General features: G+C 36.1%; 1 protein-coding gene across 5 annotated transcripts in view; it reads right to left on the bottom strand.

Annotated features, from left to right (window-relative positions):
- The window catches only part of NR2C2 (nuclear receptor subfamily 2 group C member 2), a 41,858-nt gene that overhangs the window by 11,169 nt on the left and 10,321 nt on the right, over positions 1 to 20,368 (bottom strand). For 4 of the 5 annotated variants that reach the window (XM_052777718.1, XM_052777719.1, XM_052777721.1 and 1 more), the window contains 10 exons: positions 14,543 to 14,653; positions 10,638 to 10,838; positions 9,311 to 9,413; positions 8,072 to 8,251; positions 6,006 to 6,153; positions 4,283 to 4,376; positions 3,733 to 3,866; positions 1,906 to 2,083; positions 773 to 894; positions 116 to 255 (listed from right to left, as the gene is read on the bottom strand). In XM_052777718.1, the coding sequence (XP_052633678.1) occupies positions 116 to 255; positions 773 to 894; positions 1,906 to 2,083; positions 3,733 to 3,866; positions 4,283 to 4,376; positions 6,006 to 6,153; positions 8,072 to 8,251; positions 9,311 to 9,413; positions 10,638 to 10,838; positions 14,543 to 14,653 (1,411 nt within the window). Of the gene's footprint in view, positions 1 to 115; positions 256 to 772; positions 895 to 1,905; positions 2,084 to 3,732; positions 3,867 to 4,282; positions 4,377 to 6,005; positions 6,154 to 8,071; positions 8,252 to 9,310; positions 9,414 to 10,637; positions 10,839 to 14,542; positions 14,654 to 19,797; positions 20,019 to 20,368 lie in introns of all 5 variants that reach the window. The other variant, XM_052777722.1, reaches the window with a different exon arrangement.

Consider the following 20,368-nt stretch of genomic DNA (forward strand, 5'->3'; position numbering starts at 1 on the left):
CCTGGGGAACAATTCTGCCACTGATTAGGAAAAATCTTGTGAGAACTGTTATACAAATGCCCCTGTAGTGTTCAGAGGACTGAACACGTACAAGAATCACAAACTGAAAACATACCTTCCTGTATGCTGTTCTGGAGATGGTTGACAATAGCTGCTAGGATAGTAGACAGACTCATTACCTGTGCACACTGTGCCAGGCCTAAGGTAAACAGCTCGTTCCAGCAGGCACGCACAAGGCTTGTATTACAGTCCTGCCTATAAACAACAGAAAATCAAACAACTGTAGGTAGTTTTCATATCAGGTTGGTATTACCCTATGTGTAATTATGTTAATTATAACAATTAATAATAAGGATTAATGTATTGCAAACCACTTTACTAAAAGGCATATATTAGCCAATTACAAGTATTTTAAAAAAGCAAAAAGAAGCAATAGGCTGACTACAGGAAACCATTTCAGGTTATCTGTAAAATGGTGCTCACCAGTTCTTCACTACTACAAGATATATTTCTACAAATTAAGTGCTTGCTTTTGATTTGGCTTTAGCTTCTGTAACTGCAGTAACATCAGATATTGTAGTTATCCCCTCCTCTGCCATCTTCTATTTTATTCTTCAAAAAGGAGACTATAGCATAGTCTTCACACATTTTAAAGAATTCATTAAAAATTAAACAATATTGTAATTTAAAAATTCAAAATAGCTGAAAAGTGTTCAGATCAGTGCTTAAATTCATTAGAAAGCAAACCGTTCAACAGAATATGTCCATTTACCCAAGAGCTTGAAATGCAGGTATGGACCTAGCCCAGTGCATAGAGAGGAAAAGTAGTCGTGATGCTGACTCACAGATGTAGTGTACATTAAGGTACTCCGGCATTGGACTGGGCATCGTCAGCTGCAAAAAATAAAAGTACAGCACAATATATATAGTTCAGACATAAACCAGTTTTTATTATTGATGAAATAACCAGTGAAAACATTCAAACTACTCTCATAGTCTGTCATAAGCAACTGTGTGACGAGAAATTGCCAAAGGAAAACTGTACTAAATAACTCATTACTACTGGCAAGGAATGCAAAATGGGAATAGGAGACAAGAAATTATGTGGGAGAGAGCTCAAATGTTTCCTTTTAAAATGTTTTAATATTCATTTAATAATAATTAAATCTATAAATTTCATTGGTCTGTGGAGTGTTGGCTAGCATCACAGTGCTATAAAAGATCTTTTAAAACAAGATCTTTAAAAGCAAAATAAAATCTAAGTATCTAAAATGGGAAAGTCAAGTAATATGAATCTACAATCACAAAACACCATTAATGGGAATAAGCAGGTTATGATAAAAGTTTGACTACATTAAGTATTACTTATTTCAGTAATGATCTTTGTATTTCTTGAAACAGTGAAATTTGATTACAGCAAGATGTAATTGTTTCTCGCACACTGTTTATCAACACATGTGTGTGTTTGTATTCCTTTGAAGCTGAAGCATCTCTAAAATGCAAGACCTTTTTCAATGGTCTAACCATAAGCATCTAAGAAGGCACTGTAACCTCTCTTTATATGAAGGAGCCTTTTAGTTGAAGGTTTTACACTATCCAGTATTATAAATGAATTAAGCAAGACATCATACTATATGGATGATATGAAAAATGATTATCAACAACATTGGAAAGTGAAATAAATTTTAAACCGTCCTTCTGTCTATGAAAACATCTTATGAAATAACATCTATACTCTGAGATACAGCATGCAAGAGTGAAAATTGTATTAGAAGCTTTGTAACAGCAGATGTTATCCTAGATTATATTGCCAAAATTAAATATAAGATTAAAGAAAACATAGTAAACTAATTTTGGTTTATATCATAAGTGTTTGTTTAGTAAGACGTTTAAAGAAGCACATACCTTAAATGTGACATGTGTATCTGTAAGTAGGGGTCCTTCCACTTCAATAATTGGTGTTGACTGATCTCTACTGATTACATGAATATTCCCTCCTCCTGTAGGATCCATCCCATCTGCCAAGTTATGACCTGCTGTACCATCTGTGGTATTAAGTGCTTTAGCCAAAGTATCAAATGCCCTGAAAAAAAAAAAGTAATAAACAATGAAAGAGTGCTTTCTTACACCTTAAAAAAATTCATAGTAGTAGTCAAATTAAACGCTATAAAGTATTTCCGCTTAGAGGTAACATATACAGGAACTGTTCATGCTAAGACACAAGGTCAGAGATTTCATTACGATCTGGTCCCTCTGTACTGTTTGGACATTAATAAAAGGAATAGATCTGCCCATATATTACTGGTAAAAGATCTCCGCTGTAAGGGGGGAACTTTCTACTACTGTAAATCCCGCTCTAATAGTTTTATGCTAGTACATGTACTAGTGGAGGGATCTCTTGCACTTACCATTCACTATCCCCTCCTTCTCACCTTGGAATGTTTAACAGATTATGTGAGGATTATAGACCAGATGCACCGTGGAGAATACCCTGCAGTCCCTGTCCTTCATGTCCAATTTCTTGGAACAGTGGAGGATAGTGTGGTTCTATTCTAGACAACATGCCTGAATTTCCTTTCCCTTAAGATGAGACATGGCCAGGCACTCCTGATCTCACAGTACAGACAGAGCCTTAGAAACCTTATGACAGTAACAGAAGAGAGACTGGTCCCTGGACTCCTTTATACTCAAGCTGTAGCTGGACCATTGCCAAAACAAGGCAGTGTAAATTCCCTTCTTATGATAACAGAGCTTAGATTTAAACAAGAATTTTGTGCTCCATTTCATACTAGTGGACAGTATTATGGTATAGTGCTGTTTTGCCAGTATTTTTGTCAAGAAGTTTTGGGGAGGGATTTTGTGGGGGTTTTTTGTGCTTTAAAGAAAGAGTACAAGGTTGACATAAGTTGAAGTTGCAGTGTCAAGTATTTTAAATACCAGTTCACTCACTTGAAGAGTTTAAATAAAAAACTTAAGAGCCTGAAGTTAAGCTCCTCTTTAAAATCTTCTACTTGAGAAAGAATGGACAGTTTTGAGGCCAAGTATTTTTCTTATTTCACTATACTGCCAATTTATGTTGTCCTTCAAACCCCACCCCTCACCCCCACACCCCAAAAAATCCAAACAAAAGCCCCACCAAAAACCCCAACCGTAAAAATCTCAAGCTCTGCTGGAAATTTTAAGATTCTATGTTTCTTTTCCCCATTTTTCTCATTAATAAAGACAACAAAGACTTCAAACTCTTTCTAAACATTTAAAAAAAAAAAGTTTATTAATCTTAGTTTAACTACATTTTCCTTATATTACCAGCAGGTATTATGGCAGCACAATCTCAAAAAGAAATCCACAGTAATACAGACCACTAAAGAGCAGAGCTAAGGGCATAAGCATTGTGCAGGAGAAGCTTCCATATAACAAGCCTATCAAATAAAACAGTACCAAAGTGTTGCTATTCTCAGAGTCTCTCAAGGTCACAAACTAGTCATTTAGCATTTTTCTGAGTATGAAATCTGGTCTAGCTTCAGAACACTACATTTATAACACAGGACCCTGTTCTTCACAAGAGGACAACAGCCAAACCTGGATTTCTAAAGAATTGGTTTTGTGCTTCAAAGTTGGGGGCAATCTCTACTGTGTTTGTCGTCACAATGCCAAATTACTCCAATGAATGAGTGTAAGTACACACCACACAGAATACAAATTGCTAAATAAGATGCAAATATAAATGCATACCGTGTAATCTCACTTGCGGATTGCTCTTCTTGTTGAACTTCAGAAGTATCTCCATTATTTAGTGACTCACTAAGATTAGCAAGAGATGTTACAACATTTGCTAGTGTTCCTAAAGCACCTTGGCTTGTTTCAGCCTAAAAAGGAAGAACCATATTAGTAGATCAAAATGATAGGTGGTGTATCATACATAAATTTTTCCCATTTTTAATCTTTGTGTTCTTTTTCCCTTATGTACCTTTCTCTTCCTCCTGAACACCTACAGGAAGAACAGTGGCTCACAATGATCTTTAAATCCTATTGTAATCATCAATCCTAGCCCCGGCTGACATATCATGTGGGGAACTACCTGTGGCTTACCTTTTGCAGAAATATGCCCATGAAAAGAAATCGTGTTCCTGTTGATCAGCTTATTACCTCCATTCGTGCAGATCTTCAGACTTACCCCAACCTTATCTTCTCAAGAGCAAGAATTATTTGTGTCTATGTACATAGCTAAAATAATCTGAGCAAATTAATATATATGTTCAGAACTTAACTGAAAGAATTATACCTTGGAGTCAGCAGCTAGGAGGACTGTACCATCATCCCTGATCAAAGGCTGCTGAATATTCACAAGCATTCCTGGATCAAGAAGACCTGCTGACCTGTTCAAAAGCATAAGGCATTTGACAATCAATAGTATTTTACATTAATCAGAAGCATGTGTAACAACTTATGGCAGAATAAAAAGGATTACCAAGTTTTAAATTAACAATTTAAAGAAGCTCAGAGTTTATTCATCAGGGTTTAAGTCTTTCTGAAACAGTTTCCAAAAACTAGCTTGAAAGACAGAAAGACTGGAATATGTTCTCCTTTCCTGTGCAAAAGCAATGACAACTTCCCAAATAGATATCCTCTCATTTGCTTTTTATGCTGGTTTATTCTGTTTTAAGGGTTGTTGTCTTCTCATGCTCTCAGAAGTCACTTAATAGCTGTAGAGTTATACATTAGACTTTGGAGGAAGGCATAACTGTGCATTCTAAGTTAGACAATGGACAGCACTGAAGAAAAAAGTTATGTCAAGAAAAGATATTTTACATTCCAAAATACCGTCATAAACAGTCATGTAATTAAGGTCTGCATAAAATCTCTGCTGCCTTTACTTCTGCTACTTTTTGACCAACCATCCTTTGCCTTTGCTGTATCTAATTTAGGGAGACAGTGGGAAGTCTTACAGTCAGCAAGGATAAACTTATTTGTTACTTATGTAACACTCCAAGTCTGCATAACCCAATACAAATGCACACAGGACAGGTTCAGGCTGCAGGGGATTTATAGTTTCAGGTGTCTAACAACTAACATTGTGAACTACCACAGGCAGTAAATTGTTATGCATCCTACATAAATAACAGTCACACTTAATGACTATTAATATTGTTTATAGGACTGTAAGGGATCTGTAGCACAAGGAAATCTCCAAGAAGCAAATGTGTCTGTGAGCAGGACTTTTGAACAATCTGACTTGCAAACGTGAACACTGAAAAACTATTATCCAAAAAAACTGTAGCCCAATCTTCCTAACTGCAGTGTCATTTGTTCAACCAAGAAAATATATATATATAAAAACTGAATATTGAGATCCAATATCTTTAGGTGATTATTATCCATTCATAAACTAACTGGACCTACAGTTTTAAAAATGTGATTATTTAGCCTAGAGTTCTTTTTTATTCTATACAGAAAAAGACAAATCTTGCCTCTGTTTATTATAATACACATTTCCACGCCCACTGCCTATAAAGACAACTGAGAGCATGGGAACTGTGTCAGAATATCTTCCATACAGTAAAAGGAAGCTGCTGCTGTTGAAACTGGTCTCTTGAGATCTGAATTGGTAGTCACTGCAGTCTCTTCTACTACTGTCCTTAGGATAAGGAAGCCTGAGCCTGCCATTTGCAGATTTGATTTCAGAGAAGTGCTAACCTGAATGCATCACAGCGTAAGCTTACATGCTTTTTGCTTGAATATCACATATGTGCCCTGCCTGTGCTTTGACCTGGCTGGACAAGTGCCAGCTCTGAACTGAAAACCACCCAGCTGTACTCAGACACAAAAACTTTCATGAGAAGCAGAACAATCTAGGTTGGTCTTGGCAATGGAAACAGATGATTTGTGAATTGGAGCTCTTTTCTGTCCAATTCTTTAGAGCAGAGGGGAAAAAAGAGTATAGGTGTGCCTGCAAAGTAATACACACAAATAACCTTCAACAAGACCCGTTAAACCACAGTACTCACCGCGTCCCATCTTTATCTGCCACAAATGTTGGAGTTGCTATTAGAGGGCTTCGTAGATCTTTTCTAATATAGATTTTTTCAGTGGAAGCTGCACAGTTGGTTGGTTTTTCACGTTGCACATCAAAAGGCTTTCTTTCACTTTGAACCGCTACATAAAGATAGAAACATGCAGATTTGAAAGTAATTCAACTGAAAAATACAAAAAGAAAGTAAAATTCTCACAGCAGGATTTCAGTTTGCACAGTTATGATGGTGTATCAGCTCAGTGCAAAACTGGAAATTTAATATGAAGGCTGAAGAAACACAGGCTCCCATTTTCCTATACCTGTGATTACATACATTTTTAACTAAGAAAGTCACAGATTGATCATTTGCTTTAAGTTTTGGTGAACTGGAGTCAAAGCTTGCTGTTTCATTGGCATTTAATAAGATGGGACATTCTGCAAAATGTGTTTTCAAATTGTTTTATTTATTTTTTTTTTTACAGGTAAAGCTACACCTAAATGTTAGACGCAGTCATACTCTGGATGATTCAAAACAATGCAAACCCAGAACGAACCCAGATAAAGTCAAGACAGGCAAGTTATGTGAGAGATGCACGTTAATTCCCTGGGAGACGAGTCTCTGCATGATATGCAATTCACTCACATCCATTCACTCCACCCAGTTAGGGAACAGTGTTCCAAAACTAACCTTTTCAGAATTTAAAATATTTCTAATTGATAACTGGAAGAAAATAAGCTCAGTCTCCAATGTGTGAAAGAAGTGTGGCAAATCTTTTAATAAAAATAGTAAGAAACAGCAACTTCGTAATTTTAAAGGAAGTGAAAAGTGCATCTTTGTAATATTAAGGTATTATTATTAAACAGATTACAGAAAGTTATCTGGAATCTTAAGCCACTGAACTTTACAAACTCCTCTATAGCTTGGCATAACATTCGACTGCATCAATTTTTCACCTGAAAATGAGGATAATAAAATGAATAAAAGACTATGAGGATAATATAAAGAATTTTTAAAAGTGTTGTACTAATTAATTCTCACAACACTTTGCAAATGTAAGGCATAATGTAAGTGGAGACAACATTTCTGTGCTATTCATTGTACTAATTTATCATACAGCAGTTATTGCTCCAGAAGACTAACATTATTAACACGCAAAAAAATATTTCAACACTCCTCTATAGCCCTTTTGAATATAACAGCAAAATACATGGGTATGTCTCTCTCTACCCTCATAACCAGCAGGAGTTATTTAGTACCTGATTTTATTCTTGCTAATATCATTACTGTCAGCAAAATTTAGGGGCTTAAAAGTAGGTATATCCATTTTGTTGGCTTGGTGGATACATAAATATTAATTAAAAACCTGATGCAAAGTCCAATGAAGTCAGTGAGCATATATCCTAATCATATTGGGATAAGAAAGGTTTAGCTTCTGGAAATGCAGCAATTCCTCTTGTACAAATGTCTCCCCCTATACTCAGCACAGTGTATGCAAAGCACAACAATCATCACTGCAGGCTTGGAGTTCCAGAGTGCAAATACAACAAAGATCTCCCTATTTACAGCTTAAAGTTCTGCCTCCCTTGAACTCAGTGGTTGGAACTTACCCTGCCTAGATCAGAGTGGAAAAAGAAAAGTATTTGTTGCTTCACCTTAAATTCTCCATAAATTTGTCACAAAACAACCAGATAACAGGCTTCACGTAGCAGGTAAGGTAAGCAGATTCTGAACATGGAACATTAGACTCAGATTTATGTCCATCCATGTTAAAGTATTTTGTATTATAAACATACACTGTGTTTGTAACATGCATTCTAAGAGAGGCTCTAACTGGGCTTCTCAAAGATTACAGCAGTATGAGACATGGTTCAAAACAAATCACTATTGCACCTTAGACATAAAATGGTGATGAAGGAAAGGTACGGTAAACGCTTTGGCTGCCTAAAGTTCCATTTCCTTCAAGCAACACACACCGAAATGGAGTGAACCCACTAAAAAGTGGTGGTCCACGTGTTTATTATTTGGTAGGCACAGTAGCACATTGGGTACTTAACACTCACATTCCATTTTCATGCCCATCTCTAGACATTTCTTAAGCCTACAAAACTGGCAGCGATTCCGATGGTGTTTATTGATGATACAGTCCTGGTTGCTACGACAACTGTAGGTCAAATTCTTCCTCACACTCCTTTTAAAGAAACCTTTGCATCCCTCACAGCTGACAGCACCATAGTGGCGACCTAGGAAACATATATATTGTTATCAGATGGAAATTACTTATATTTTAGCATAGAAATATTTATCTTAAGCAAGTAAAACATTGTAAAAGTCACCCTTTAAATTTATTTTGTATTCTTACCATCATTTTGGACCATGAAAGCATTGTTAAAATCTTACAGGATGTTTCTTGTTTACCTATTGTCAGGGCTTTTAAGTGGGAAAGTGGAGAGAAGAGAGGAAGGCTAAGCCTACTTCTGAATGACGCGCCTGTGAAGTGGTAGTTCCCATTCTGGACAAGTACAGATGCAATTCTATCTGCTGTTACAGATTATAGGATACATTAAAAGAACATACAGGCTAAGAGTTTAAGTAACTCCAGAATATAAGTAATTCTACAATAAAATTTGAAATGCAATCTTAATTTAAAATTCCTATACAAATAAATTCTGGTATTGTTTTCATTACATAAACACTTAAAAAAATAAAAGAAAGTGAGACAGAGAGACAGAAAGATGTCTTCTCTGTAGCAGGAAAGCACAGTCTGCTTCCATGGCTGATGTACAAAATTTACCTCGTAGACTCCTTGTTACTGCATGGATATGAAACACTGAGGATTCACTTGATCTCTACTTGCCTTTTTCTGTGATAGTAAAAGGCCAAAATCTACTGGGAAGTCATAAGTTTGTTAGAGAGCACTAAGAAGTGTTTTCCTGGAGTAGGTAGACTTTTCTAGGTGACTTGTTTGTTGCACGGTTGCCCATAGCTGTGGGGAACCGGACTAAATGCTTCAAATACTCTCTTTCAGGTACCAGGAGCTATTCAATCATTATTTTGTCTTTCACATGTGCCAATTTATCATACACTCCAGCTGTTAAGTACAAACTAATATTCTTCCAAGCAGAGTTTAACTACTCTGTATGTATAGATACAAAGTATAATGTTATCTTTTTCCATTTTAGCCTCAATTGCTTTTGCCATCAGCATGGCTAAAATCAGTTAAAATACATGAAACTTCCTCCCTTCATCCCAGTCATCCTTTCAATCAAGTTTCTTGAATACTACTTTCTATGCTTCCTTACCTGATGCTTTATCACCACAGACTACGCAATATTCTACCACCTGGGGCCGCTGAACATCAGCTTTTCCCAGCAAACGTTCCACTGAAGCAGAGTCTGTCACTATCTAAAACAAAATTCCAGAACAAAAAGAGGTAATTAGCCAATATTTTCTTCTGACATGAAAGTAAGGAGCTTTGCCTAAAAAACAAGATTGGCGTATCAACTGAGAAGAGGTGGTGGAATTTGAGAATAAGTATGACGTGGAATGAAATTAAGTAGTATAAAATGCAAGCTACTGAGAGTTTTTACTGTCAATAGTGAGACTGCTGAAAGTCATAGCAAAACAAATTCCCAATAAAACTCCTAGCATTGTTCAGTACAAATAAGTTTCTTCACTCGTGCAGTCAACAGTATTCTTCCCTTCTTACAATTACTCTCAAACAGCTGCTATATTTTAGCCAAAGATGGTTGTATTTCAGATGCTGTTCCCATCTATCCCTTCTCTAGCTATTAGGGGTATACGGTTCAGAGGGGATAGCCTGAAGCTGAGATCCATTATAGAAACAGTTTAGCTTCTGAAGGCCTTGGATTCCAAAACTTCTGTTCAGAACATTCTACTTAACACAGGAAAATTAAAAAAAAAACCCAAACCAACAACCCCAAACACACCCTCTGTAACATCAGGTAACCATTTAGCATAGTAAAATAAATTTAAAAAGAACGTTAATACAATTTTTCAAATATTTAGGTAAGAATGATACTTCACCCTGTAAAATATTCTCTATTGTAACAGTAGCAATAGGGACCAGGTGCTTGCTTTTTTTTTTAAGACTGCTAGGAAGAAATCTCAAATTTCACTATAGATAGATTATTGCTTATATAATTTGTTTTGCAAAGCTCCCGTTGGTCTGGATTATGCTCAAGACCCACAAACAACTATAGCAGAGGACAGCTTCTGCTACAAAGAGCTTTTACTGCAATGTCTTGATGCTGCATTGTGAACATAAGTTTGCTCAGGTGAGTTGTATCTCTATATCTGTGAATCTTTAACAGACCATCTGAAATCCTGGCACTCCTCACAAGCACCGTCTTAAGTATTTATACGCCCTTGGAATTTTAATGAGAACACACAACAAGGGGTGACGAGTGCAATGGAATGCATGAGGAACGTGAAGACAGGAGGATTTATGATTGAATAATGAAGCCTACAATTAGTAGGTCTAATCCATGTCATTAGATCTTTAGAAAACTATTGCAATTTGTCTTAAAGCAATTATAGACTTAAATAATCTAAAAGTCAAAAACCAAAAACCAAAAATCTATGGTCTAATTCAATTACTATATTTACCTGAATTCTGCCTGGCACAATGTTGTCTGTGGTGGTAAAGATAAGCTGTTTGGCATTAGATGTCTCAGGTGCTGCCAGTATCACCTTTCCTGCGCCAGTTCCATCTGGACTGGCTAAAATAAACTGTTGCTTTGGAGACACAGCTGAGTCCACTGCTGTCACTATTTGGATTTTTTGACCTGTTTGCTGATCTGTCACAATCTGTAAAACACATTGAAGAATTTTATGAGCCACAGTAAACTTTATGTTTTAAAACCTTTCCTTTTGCCTCAGAATTATATGATACTCTCTAATAATTGTCCTTGTTATTTATTATTTTGCTATTTGTACATTTATTACACTGGTACAAAGTTATTGCAGCTACCTACATAAGTGCAAAACAATAAAAATCAAATCAAATATATACGTATATAATATATATATCTACATACCTACTGCATAGATGGAAAATACTAGACAGAGTTGCGAAAAGTATAAGTCTGATATTGTTAATGATGAAGAGATATGGGGCGATCTTGTAATCACATTTAACTGTTCAAAAGGAGTTAGATATACTGGATCCCAGACAGAATAAGAACAAAATGTAATGTTAAGGACTGCAGCTGATAAACAGCAGGTTTATATGCAGGGTATACTCTGCTTAGTGAGACAGCATCACAGAAATTTCATAGAATCATAGAATATCTTGAGTTGGATGGAACCCATAAGGATCATCGAGTCCAACTCCCTGCTCCTCGCAGGACTACCTAACAATAAACCACGTGACTAAGAGCTTGAACTCTGACTGGCTTGGTGCCATGACCACTTCCCTGGGGAGCCTGTTCCAGTGACCGACCACCCTCTCAGTGAAGAACTTTTTCCTAATGCCCAACCTGAACTTGACCTGACAGAGCTTCATTCCATTTCCTCATGTCCTATCGCTGGTCACCAAAGAGAGCAGATCAGCACCTCCCCCTCCACTGCCCACCTTGAGGAAGGTATAGACTGCGATGAGGTCTCCCCTCAGCCTTCTCTTCTCCAAGCGGAACAAACCAAGTGACCTCAGCCGCTCCTCAGAAGTCTTGCCCTCAAGATCCTTCACCATCTTGGTTGCCCTCCTCTGGACACACTCTAATAGTCTGATGTCCTTGTAATATTGAGGCGTCCAAAACTGCACAGTACTTGAGGTGGGCCGCACCAGTGCAGTGTAGAGTGGGACAATAACCTCCCTCAACCAGTTAGCTACGCTGTGTCTGATGCACCCCAGGATACAGTTGGCCCTTTTGGCTGCCAGGACACACTGTTGACTCATACTCAACTTGCCATCAACCCAAACCACTAGATATCCTTCCACAGGGCTGCCCTCCAGCCTCTCATCACCCCATTTATATGTATAACCAGGATTATCCTGTCCCCAGTGCAGAATCCAGCACTTGCTCTTGTTAAATTTCATATGGTTGGCAATTGCCCAGCTCTCTAGTCTATCCAGATCTCTCTGCAAGGCCTCTCTACCCTCGAGGGAGTCCACAGCTCCTCGTAATTTAGTATCACAGGCAAACTTACTTAAGGTACATTTGACTCCTACCTCCAGGTCATTTATAAAAACATTAAATTAAAAATTACTCCAGCTGACAAAAAAAGCAGAGTGGTACATTCTTGAGATTTGTATTCATTTTGTATACATCTGACTATCAAAGCTATTTTGATATTATTCATTTACAGATTTGGCCTAATGTCAGAGTTAAAGCTATTACTGAAAATAAAATGTGAAGTGAATTTACACACACTGATATTCCTATTAAATTGACTGTACTAGGTGTCACAATAACAGTGTATTTATTTCCCTAATTTTGATTACCTAGACTTTTTATCTAGTTGTTGTGCCCTTTATGTTAATATGTCTTACAGAAAGTAAGACATATGCTAATAGTTTAATAGTAAGACTATGCTAATAGTTTTACTAAGCTAGAATGCCTTAAAAAGGCACTAGAACTACCAAAAGCAGGAGAACTACCAAAATTACAGAGCTGATGATTTTTCTACATTACAGAAACTCTTTAGGAAAGATTCATCTCACATTTTGTGACTACAAACCTAAAGAAACTTGCACAAAGGAAATAGTACTCAAAGGTGGGGATGAAGCCAGCCTACTATTGAATTTTGGACAAGAGAGCTTTTCAGGGACTCTTTAGATTCTTATATGTACAGAATAGAATAAGCCATTTTAGGTCTCATATGCATAAACGTTTCAGTGCATTAAGTGTATGAAGTCTACAAACATAAAGCTCCAGAGAAGCTCATAGGTTAAAGGACAATCATTACCCCTCAGTCCCATTGTTGTAAAACTGTTAAGTTGTAAAGCTCCCCAGAGTTTTCCCTGCTGAGATTTCGTCACATTTTCATACAGATCTTAACTGTTAATGGGACAATTCACAGCCAAATCTAATCTTGGATTATGACTGACACCACTAAGATATTGCCTGTATTTGTTTTGAGGAAGGAGGAATACCCTTTTCTCATCCTAGTATTCTCCTTCATCATGGAGCCGTAGGTTTTTTTCAGAAATATCAGTGATAAAAGGAGGTAGATTATTTTGCAGAATTGAACAAAAGTTGCAATGTAAATACCTACCTTATGAATGCTGAATATTCATTATGCTTCAGTTATACATGTTGTGAGAACATCTACCTTGCAATGAAATATTGATACATATTGATATGGTTACTCTACCAGGCAAAATAGAGATTATGTTACCAGACAACTGTATCAAAAATAGAAACCTGCCACCATAACAGAATCTTGAGAATCAGCATATGAAACAATAAGGCTACCTGATTCCACCTTTTGTTGATAACTTTAAGGAATAATATCTTAGATAAAATACATAGCTAAATGTTGTTGATAACCAAAGAACATGTCCTTGGTGCTGTGTATAAAGAAAAATCATAGAGACTTCTTTGTAATTTTTCATGGATCAGATATGAGCACTGATGACAATAAATAACTAAGACAAAAAAATTAGGCTGGATAAGAAGTGAATGATATTTAGGTTCATAAGAAAAACTAACGATGTACATCATTATACATGCTGCGATTTGAATCTTTGAAAATAACATTACAGAAAAAATTGTATCATGTATAGTAAGTATAATGACAATGTCAAAATCATTTTAAAAGTGTTTTCAGGGCTGTTCATAGGGGCAGTATCCACCCGCTCTGATCAAGACATATCCAAAGAAGAGTCCACCCTGTGATGGAGGCTGCATTGCCAGGACTGTTCCAAATGCCCTGGAGTACAAGATCCTGTTCTCCAGCACCACCTCTGGCAGAAGTACATGGGAGTATTGTACTGGCACAGAACAAGGTCAAGGAGGGCAAAAGCTCAGTATTGCAGTACTGCAACACTCTAGTTAAACACTAATACTTAACAATTCTTGTATCATTTCTCACTGCATACATTCTGATACATCAATGGTATCTTTATATTATCTATCAGTAACCGACCCAATGTGCAGCATTCCCAAAGGCTAACTTTATCCTAAATAGGGTAGTCTCCCACTGGCTCCTAAATATGGGGCTTGGGGGTGGGGAGAGAGAGAGAGAGGAATGCCCTTGGAGATGATCTTAGGTGTTCTGTTGACAATGTCTGCCCATTTGCTATGGCTAGAGCTCAGGAGATTTGTATACGTAGGCTGTTTAACCTCTGCAAATATTCCTCACTGACTACATCATCAACACAATTATTATATACAGCCAACTAGTCATCACCAAATACATGCTGAGGGAGAAAAAGAGTTTTAGTTGGCACTAAAAATGATCTGTCCTCACAAAATTAAAGGAAGTCTTCCATAGACTTTAGCATGCTTTTGTATAAACCTAAAGTGGGAGGAGAAAAAAAAGAAGTTACTTAATAAACGGATTTTTACCTGAATGCGTTGTGGTGAAGCTACAGAGGAGTCTGTGGAAATTATCTGGATACGTTGGGAAGGGCTGGTCATCACTGGAGATTCAGATAGTGAAGTCTGAACAGTCTGCACCTGTAAATAATATACAGAATTTTAATTTACTGTTACAGGACCGAACACTTTTAAAAATACATATATTTATTAAAGATCAGATGGCCCTATAGCATGGAATCTAAATTTATTGGAAAGGTTACAGTCATTAAACCAACTTGGATCTGTTTTCAATGAATTATCAGTACATTGGCTTTTTTGGGGAACAGAATGAATCTGATAGATGACCAAAACCACAAAACCAAACCATCACCACCACCCCCCACCCCAGTAAATCACTGGATAATTACTATGTCATCCTTCAGCTTACTGAAATGCAGAAATACTTTTTTCAACTTTCAATTATATATTTGCCTCATTTTTTGCTTCTGTAAAAACAAAATACACCGTACATGCAGTAACGTATAATGTTAAATATTTCACCTTTTAATAATTTTAAAGTATTTCATTAACTACTTTTTTCATTTTCAGGTAGAAAAGCTTCCTCTAGGCCCCTAAATAAAAATGTCCTCAACCCCAGGAACATATATGGGATGAGAGATAACATAGAATCTGTTGGAAGAGTGCACAGAACTCCTATCTGACCAAATTGGCCTTTAGTTTTTATGTCTCTGACCTTATTTAATCTACGAAGCCTTCTGAAAGTGTGGTGTCTATACAGCTCACTTGGAGAAAACAGCAATTTCAATTTTCAAGTAGAAGTAAGGACAATTTCAACTGTTCAATATTTTTAAGGTAAAAAGTTAAAACTAAGGCGGATGGTTATCTGGATATCTGTGTTTTTGACAGTAGAATAAATTAGAATTCCAGTTGTTCAGTGTGCTTATATCCTCTCCCACTTTTTACTGTCCCCCAATTTCTGTTTTTCTACTTCAGTGGTGAAGATTTTTTCTGGAATCTATCCTCCAACAGATCACCAATATATTCAGCACACATTCAGGTGTATGTGGTTAATTCTTGTTACCCTAGTGAGGACTTCACTAGCATGGCAGAGATTAAATTTGGCACTACAACTGAATACTATTGTTTCTTATTCTATTCCTATATCTTTCTAGACTACCAAACTGTAACAAAAATCTAGTTCTGACTACCTAGAAAAAGCTTGAAAAAAACACCTTGCATAGCTGTTTTCCAGAGCAAAACTGTTAAATGTTAAATTAAACATGCAAGATAACATTGGTTTGACAGCCTTTAACTTCTGTTTACAGAAGGGATATGGCATTGGCAATGTACATTTACACACATAATTCTGCAGTTGTGCATATTTAGACTTTGTGCTTGTTCATACTCAGATTTATTGATGCAACTGTTAGTACTAATTGTTCCTTCTTGATAATTGTAAATGTAGTATAGATGAAGCACTTGTATTCTAGTCCTTAGAGTCAGCTCACAGGTAGAAAGGTACTGCTTGCCACTCCCCACAGCCATCCAATCCCATTTTTATTAAGCTTAGGATATACAGATGCTTATAAAAAGTACCTGATTTAGTATTATTGGGTTTTTTTCTGATATAAACATGAGCTGAAGCTATTGTATCAGTCTTTAACACAGAGAAGTATCTGCAGATGTAGATGTCTATGTATATTCTTCACTACTGGTATGTGCATTCTTGCCATTCTTAGTTTGGAACCTGACCACGCAAAAAAAATGGGCTTAACCAAACAAAATCAAAACAAGGTATATCAAAATTATCCTGGAAGTTCTTGAAGAATTAGAACATGGTTAGTTCCAGATGTCTTTTTGTTTGTTTGTTTGTTTTCAACAGAGTAGAGGGAAAGCTAAATCATTCTGCTACTTCTAATACAGTAACTTAGAAGAAAATTACGTAAGCTTATTTGTGCTGTACTCATTATGAAATCTCTGCTTTCTTGGTGCCTCTTTACAAGTTACTAGTCTGTGACATGGCTCAATGTTTTGACTCGTGAGAAAATTCAAAACAAAGGAAATAATTTGGTTCAAAAGCCATACACTGCATATGTTCACCAGTATTTTCAAAAAAGTTGCAAAAATATGTGAACTGTTAGTGCACAGAAGACACTAGTATTTTGGTGTAGACTACAGACCTCCAGAGGTGACATTACTGTCTGCAGTCAACAGCACAATGTGGATATTTTTTCAGTCACATTCCGTATTGAAAGTTATTATATAAAATGATGGAAAACCAGAACAATATTTAAAAGACTGCTGACAGCAAATTCTACACATGCAGCATACCTGAATAACAAGCACTGTAAATTTTTATAATACAATATAAATTTATATAGAGATTCCATTTCAATTGGAAAAAATAGTGCAGTGATGTACTCTATAAAAAGAATGAACAGAATATGGCACTACTGATTTCTTCTACACTCAGTTTAACCCATAACTACTTATTTGGAAATGATACATACAGGTCAAAACTCTGTTCTTTGGCAAAATGTTCTATAATGTCGATGACTTAGCAGCCTAGATTTTTACGTAAGTCTGCCTAACGCTAAATAAATTCTACTTACATTTTAAAAAAGATTTTACATTTTGATAATTTCAAATAAATTTATAGCGTAACTTGTATCATTTACAATACTTGTAAATTGTGAATGTAAACAATATTTTGGGGTTTCATAAATACTCCCTAAGTACACATTTACATTGTCCCACAGAATCTATAGGACTGTGTTTAATGTATGACTGATTGTAATAATTGCATTCTATACGGGAATTTGAGAGTATCAAATTAGTGTTTAATACCTGCAGTGACATATGGCCAAAACCAGGAAGCTCACAAGTTGTTTTTATTAAATCCTCTTTTAAACGATCTTGGAATGATTTGTTTATCAAAACCTATATAGCTGGACAACAGGGTAGTGTCAATTTAGTCATTATTTAAGGTTGCATGGAAAAATCTTAATTTTGTAAGCTTTCCCGTTTAATATACAAAAAAGTTCATTTGTGATGTAAAGAAAGAAAAACCAGTTTGGATAGCTGGGAAAATTTACTGCAGTCTCTTGGGGAAGCACTTAATGAAGCCATACTGTTCTACTCTCCTATTGCCTGTTCCGTAAGTAGTCCCAAATACTGTAAAAGTAAAACCTAAATTGAACCTACCATCTCTAATTGTCTTTAATACACAGGAGAGATTTAGAAGTAGTAGAATCTTCTAATTATTGGATGATACGAGGCATGCAGCAGCAGAAAACAATATACGTAGCCAAGAAAAAAACGAAGTCTCCCAAAATCAAGACTCTTAGAGGATGCATTTGAACAATGATCTCCTTATCTTGCATGCCAAATTATTATCTAAGCTATGCACCCTTTAAAAGGTCTAAATTAGAGGAAGAAGATCTTTTAAAACTGTTTTCCACTTCTTTCACCTTCAATTATAGAATCCTTAGCCTTTTCTTGAAGCATCTTTGAACCTTACACTACAATGCACTGTGGACAGCTTAGAAATAAATAGAGAGATCTATTTTTCCATGTTGTTCAAGGATTTATAGCAACTTATAAAAAGAATGCCAGGATATATATGGTAACTGCACTGAAATTCTTCTGTAAACATTTTGGGACTAAACAACCATTTATTTTTTCTGGGTTTGTAAAGCACCTGCTGCAAAGGGGTCCTAGTGTACAACAGTGGTCAATATGAAAACCAGCGCTTTACGCTTTAAAACACTCTCTCAGTTTTTATAGAATGGACTATATCCTCTTATAAAGGTTGGTTTTACTCATCAACTCCAGTCTCCTTTAATATGAGTTATTTCTCATCTTCACCGCATGACTAGTTGGTTACCTTAAGCCTAACAGTGAGTTCTCTATACAGTAAGTTTGAGACCAGCTGCCATTATATGCTGGTATGTCATTTTCATGTTCAAATATTCAAGAACATGTATTTATTAAACTGAAACCAGACAAACTTTACTCTTTTCTTGGCTGAGAAGATACGGTGCTGCAATGGAGAATAATTTGTCTAATACCAATAAATGCTTCAGTGTGCAGATATAATTTATTTTTATACTCTTATTAACATGCATACATACTCAGGATGGTGTAGGACTCTGAAATGCAAAATTTTACCTTTTTTTCAGGCTTGCCTACTTAATACTCAGTGGAATAATAACAGCTTTAAATTTCTGCTACTAAATGCTACTAAAAATCTCAAGTTTATTTTCCAGACTGAATACACATGCCATTGGTTGACAGCAGAACAACAACTATGGTAAATAAATCAAATGCAAAAAAGGGAAGATATTTTTTGAAATACACAATTTACAAGAGTGAGGGAAAAAAAAAATCTTGTCATTTTGTTTGAAAGCTAAATTTCTACCTTGAGCACTGTCACACACCTACAAACGATCAGAATGGATAAACACATGATGCTTCATTATGGTCCTAGCCAGTCAACTGCATCAAATTTGACTTCTTAAGTAAAAATATTAAGGAAAATAAAGAAACAAAAAAAAAAGGAATAGCAGTCTGAGAATATGCAACACTCTAAAAAAGTTCTATCAGAGATTTACCTTAACTTCAGACAGCTTATACAAATACTATAGGAAAAATTAAGCTATCATTAATCAGACTCCCAAATAAATTGAATCAAATATTCTGAAAGCAAATGGCTTGTAAGTACTCATATCAGGAAGATAATACAGTTTAGCATTAAATTAGGTTCACTTACTGGATTAAACATAATATTGACTTTTCCAATCTGTTGTTCAGAAGAAACATGACACCATGAAACCTGTATCATGTTTAAACCAGCTGCTTTGGAAGCTGTACATGCAAAGACCTAGTCCTCCAAAGTCAGTGATGGTACATTTCTGTAATTCTAAAATATATGTTAAAAAATTAAATACACTTTAATTTCTTTAAGACTGGAAAGAGTCTTCAAGAGGTGAGGAAAGAGACAAAGTAGGCCATATATCATAGAAAACTTCAGCGCACCACATTTTACAGAAGCTTAATCAACAATCACTTAGAAGTAACCACTAACACTATGACTTAGACATAGTCAGAAAATAATACATATAATGTAAAAGATAGCTCAAACCCCCCTAATTTCCCTACACAAAACACATCAAATACACTTATTCTAAGAGACAGGGGAAAAATAATCTGCTTTAATACACTTAGTACTGTTCTCTTCCAGGAGCTCCCTAGCTGTACACCGTACAGACTCTAATACTTACAGTGTCAAATTCTTCCTGCAGCCTTATTTACATTTTTCCTCAGCAAACCTCTGAGGGCAAAACAATCCAAGAGAAATGTCGAGGTCACTTTTAGTCAGATCACAGGTAGTTTCATCCAGTCTCAATTATTGAGGATTCCAATCATAGAAAGCAGCCAGTAATGTTTTAAAATGCCCTCTCTCTGACCCCGTTCCTCTGAAGGTCAAGTGCACTATCATTCCCTGTAACCAAGGAAGCAGAATCAACGTGTTCCTGCTGTTTTGCCAGCTGCTGAAGGAGTTTGTCTAATAGTAAGATTTATTTCATTTGGGGATGATAATCCCAGGTTATCAAGCTTCGCCCTCCCCCTGTTCTCTGTTCTTAAGCCCCTCAACCTGCTTACTCTCTGTGAACTGTAAAACACCAAAATGAAATCTGAGAAAAGAGTTGGCCTGTATCTTGAATTACTTTCAAATCAGCAAAATTGAAAGGAAAATATACCACATTCCCTGGGGAGCATCTTTAGCCTTAAAGTTCATTAAGCTTATGTATTTAAAGGAACACAGGCCTTTCTAAACTAGTCCGGGGCCCT

This window comes from Harpia harpyja, chromosome Z (assembly GCF_026419915.1).
Source record: "Harpia harpyja isolate bHarHar1 chromosome Z, bHarHar1 primary haplotype, whole genome shotgun sequence".
In the NCBI taxonomy this organism is placed as follows: domain Eukaryota; kingdom Metazoa; phylum Chordata; class Aves; order Accipitriformes; family Accipitridae; genus Harpia; species Harpia harpyja.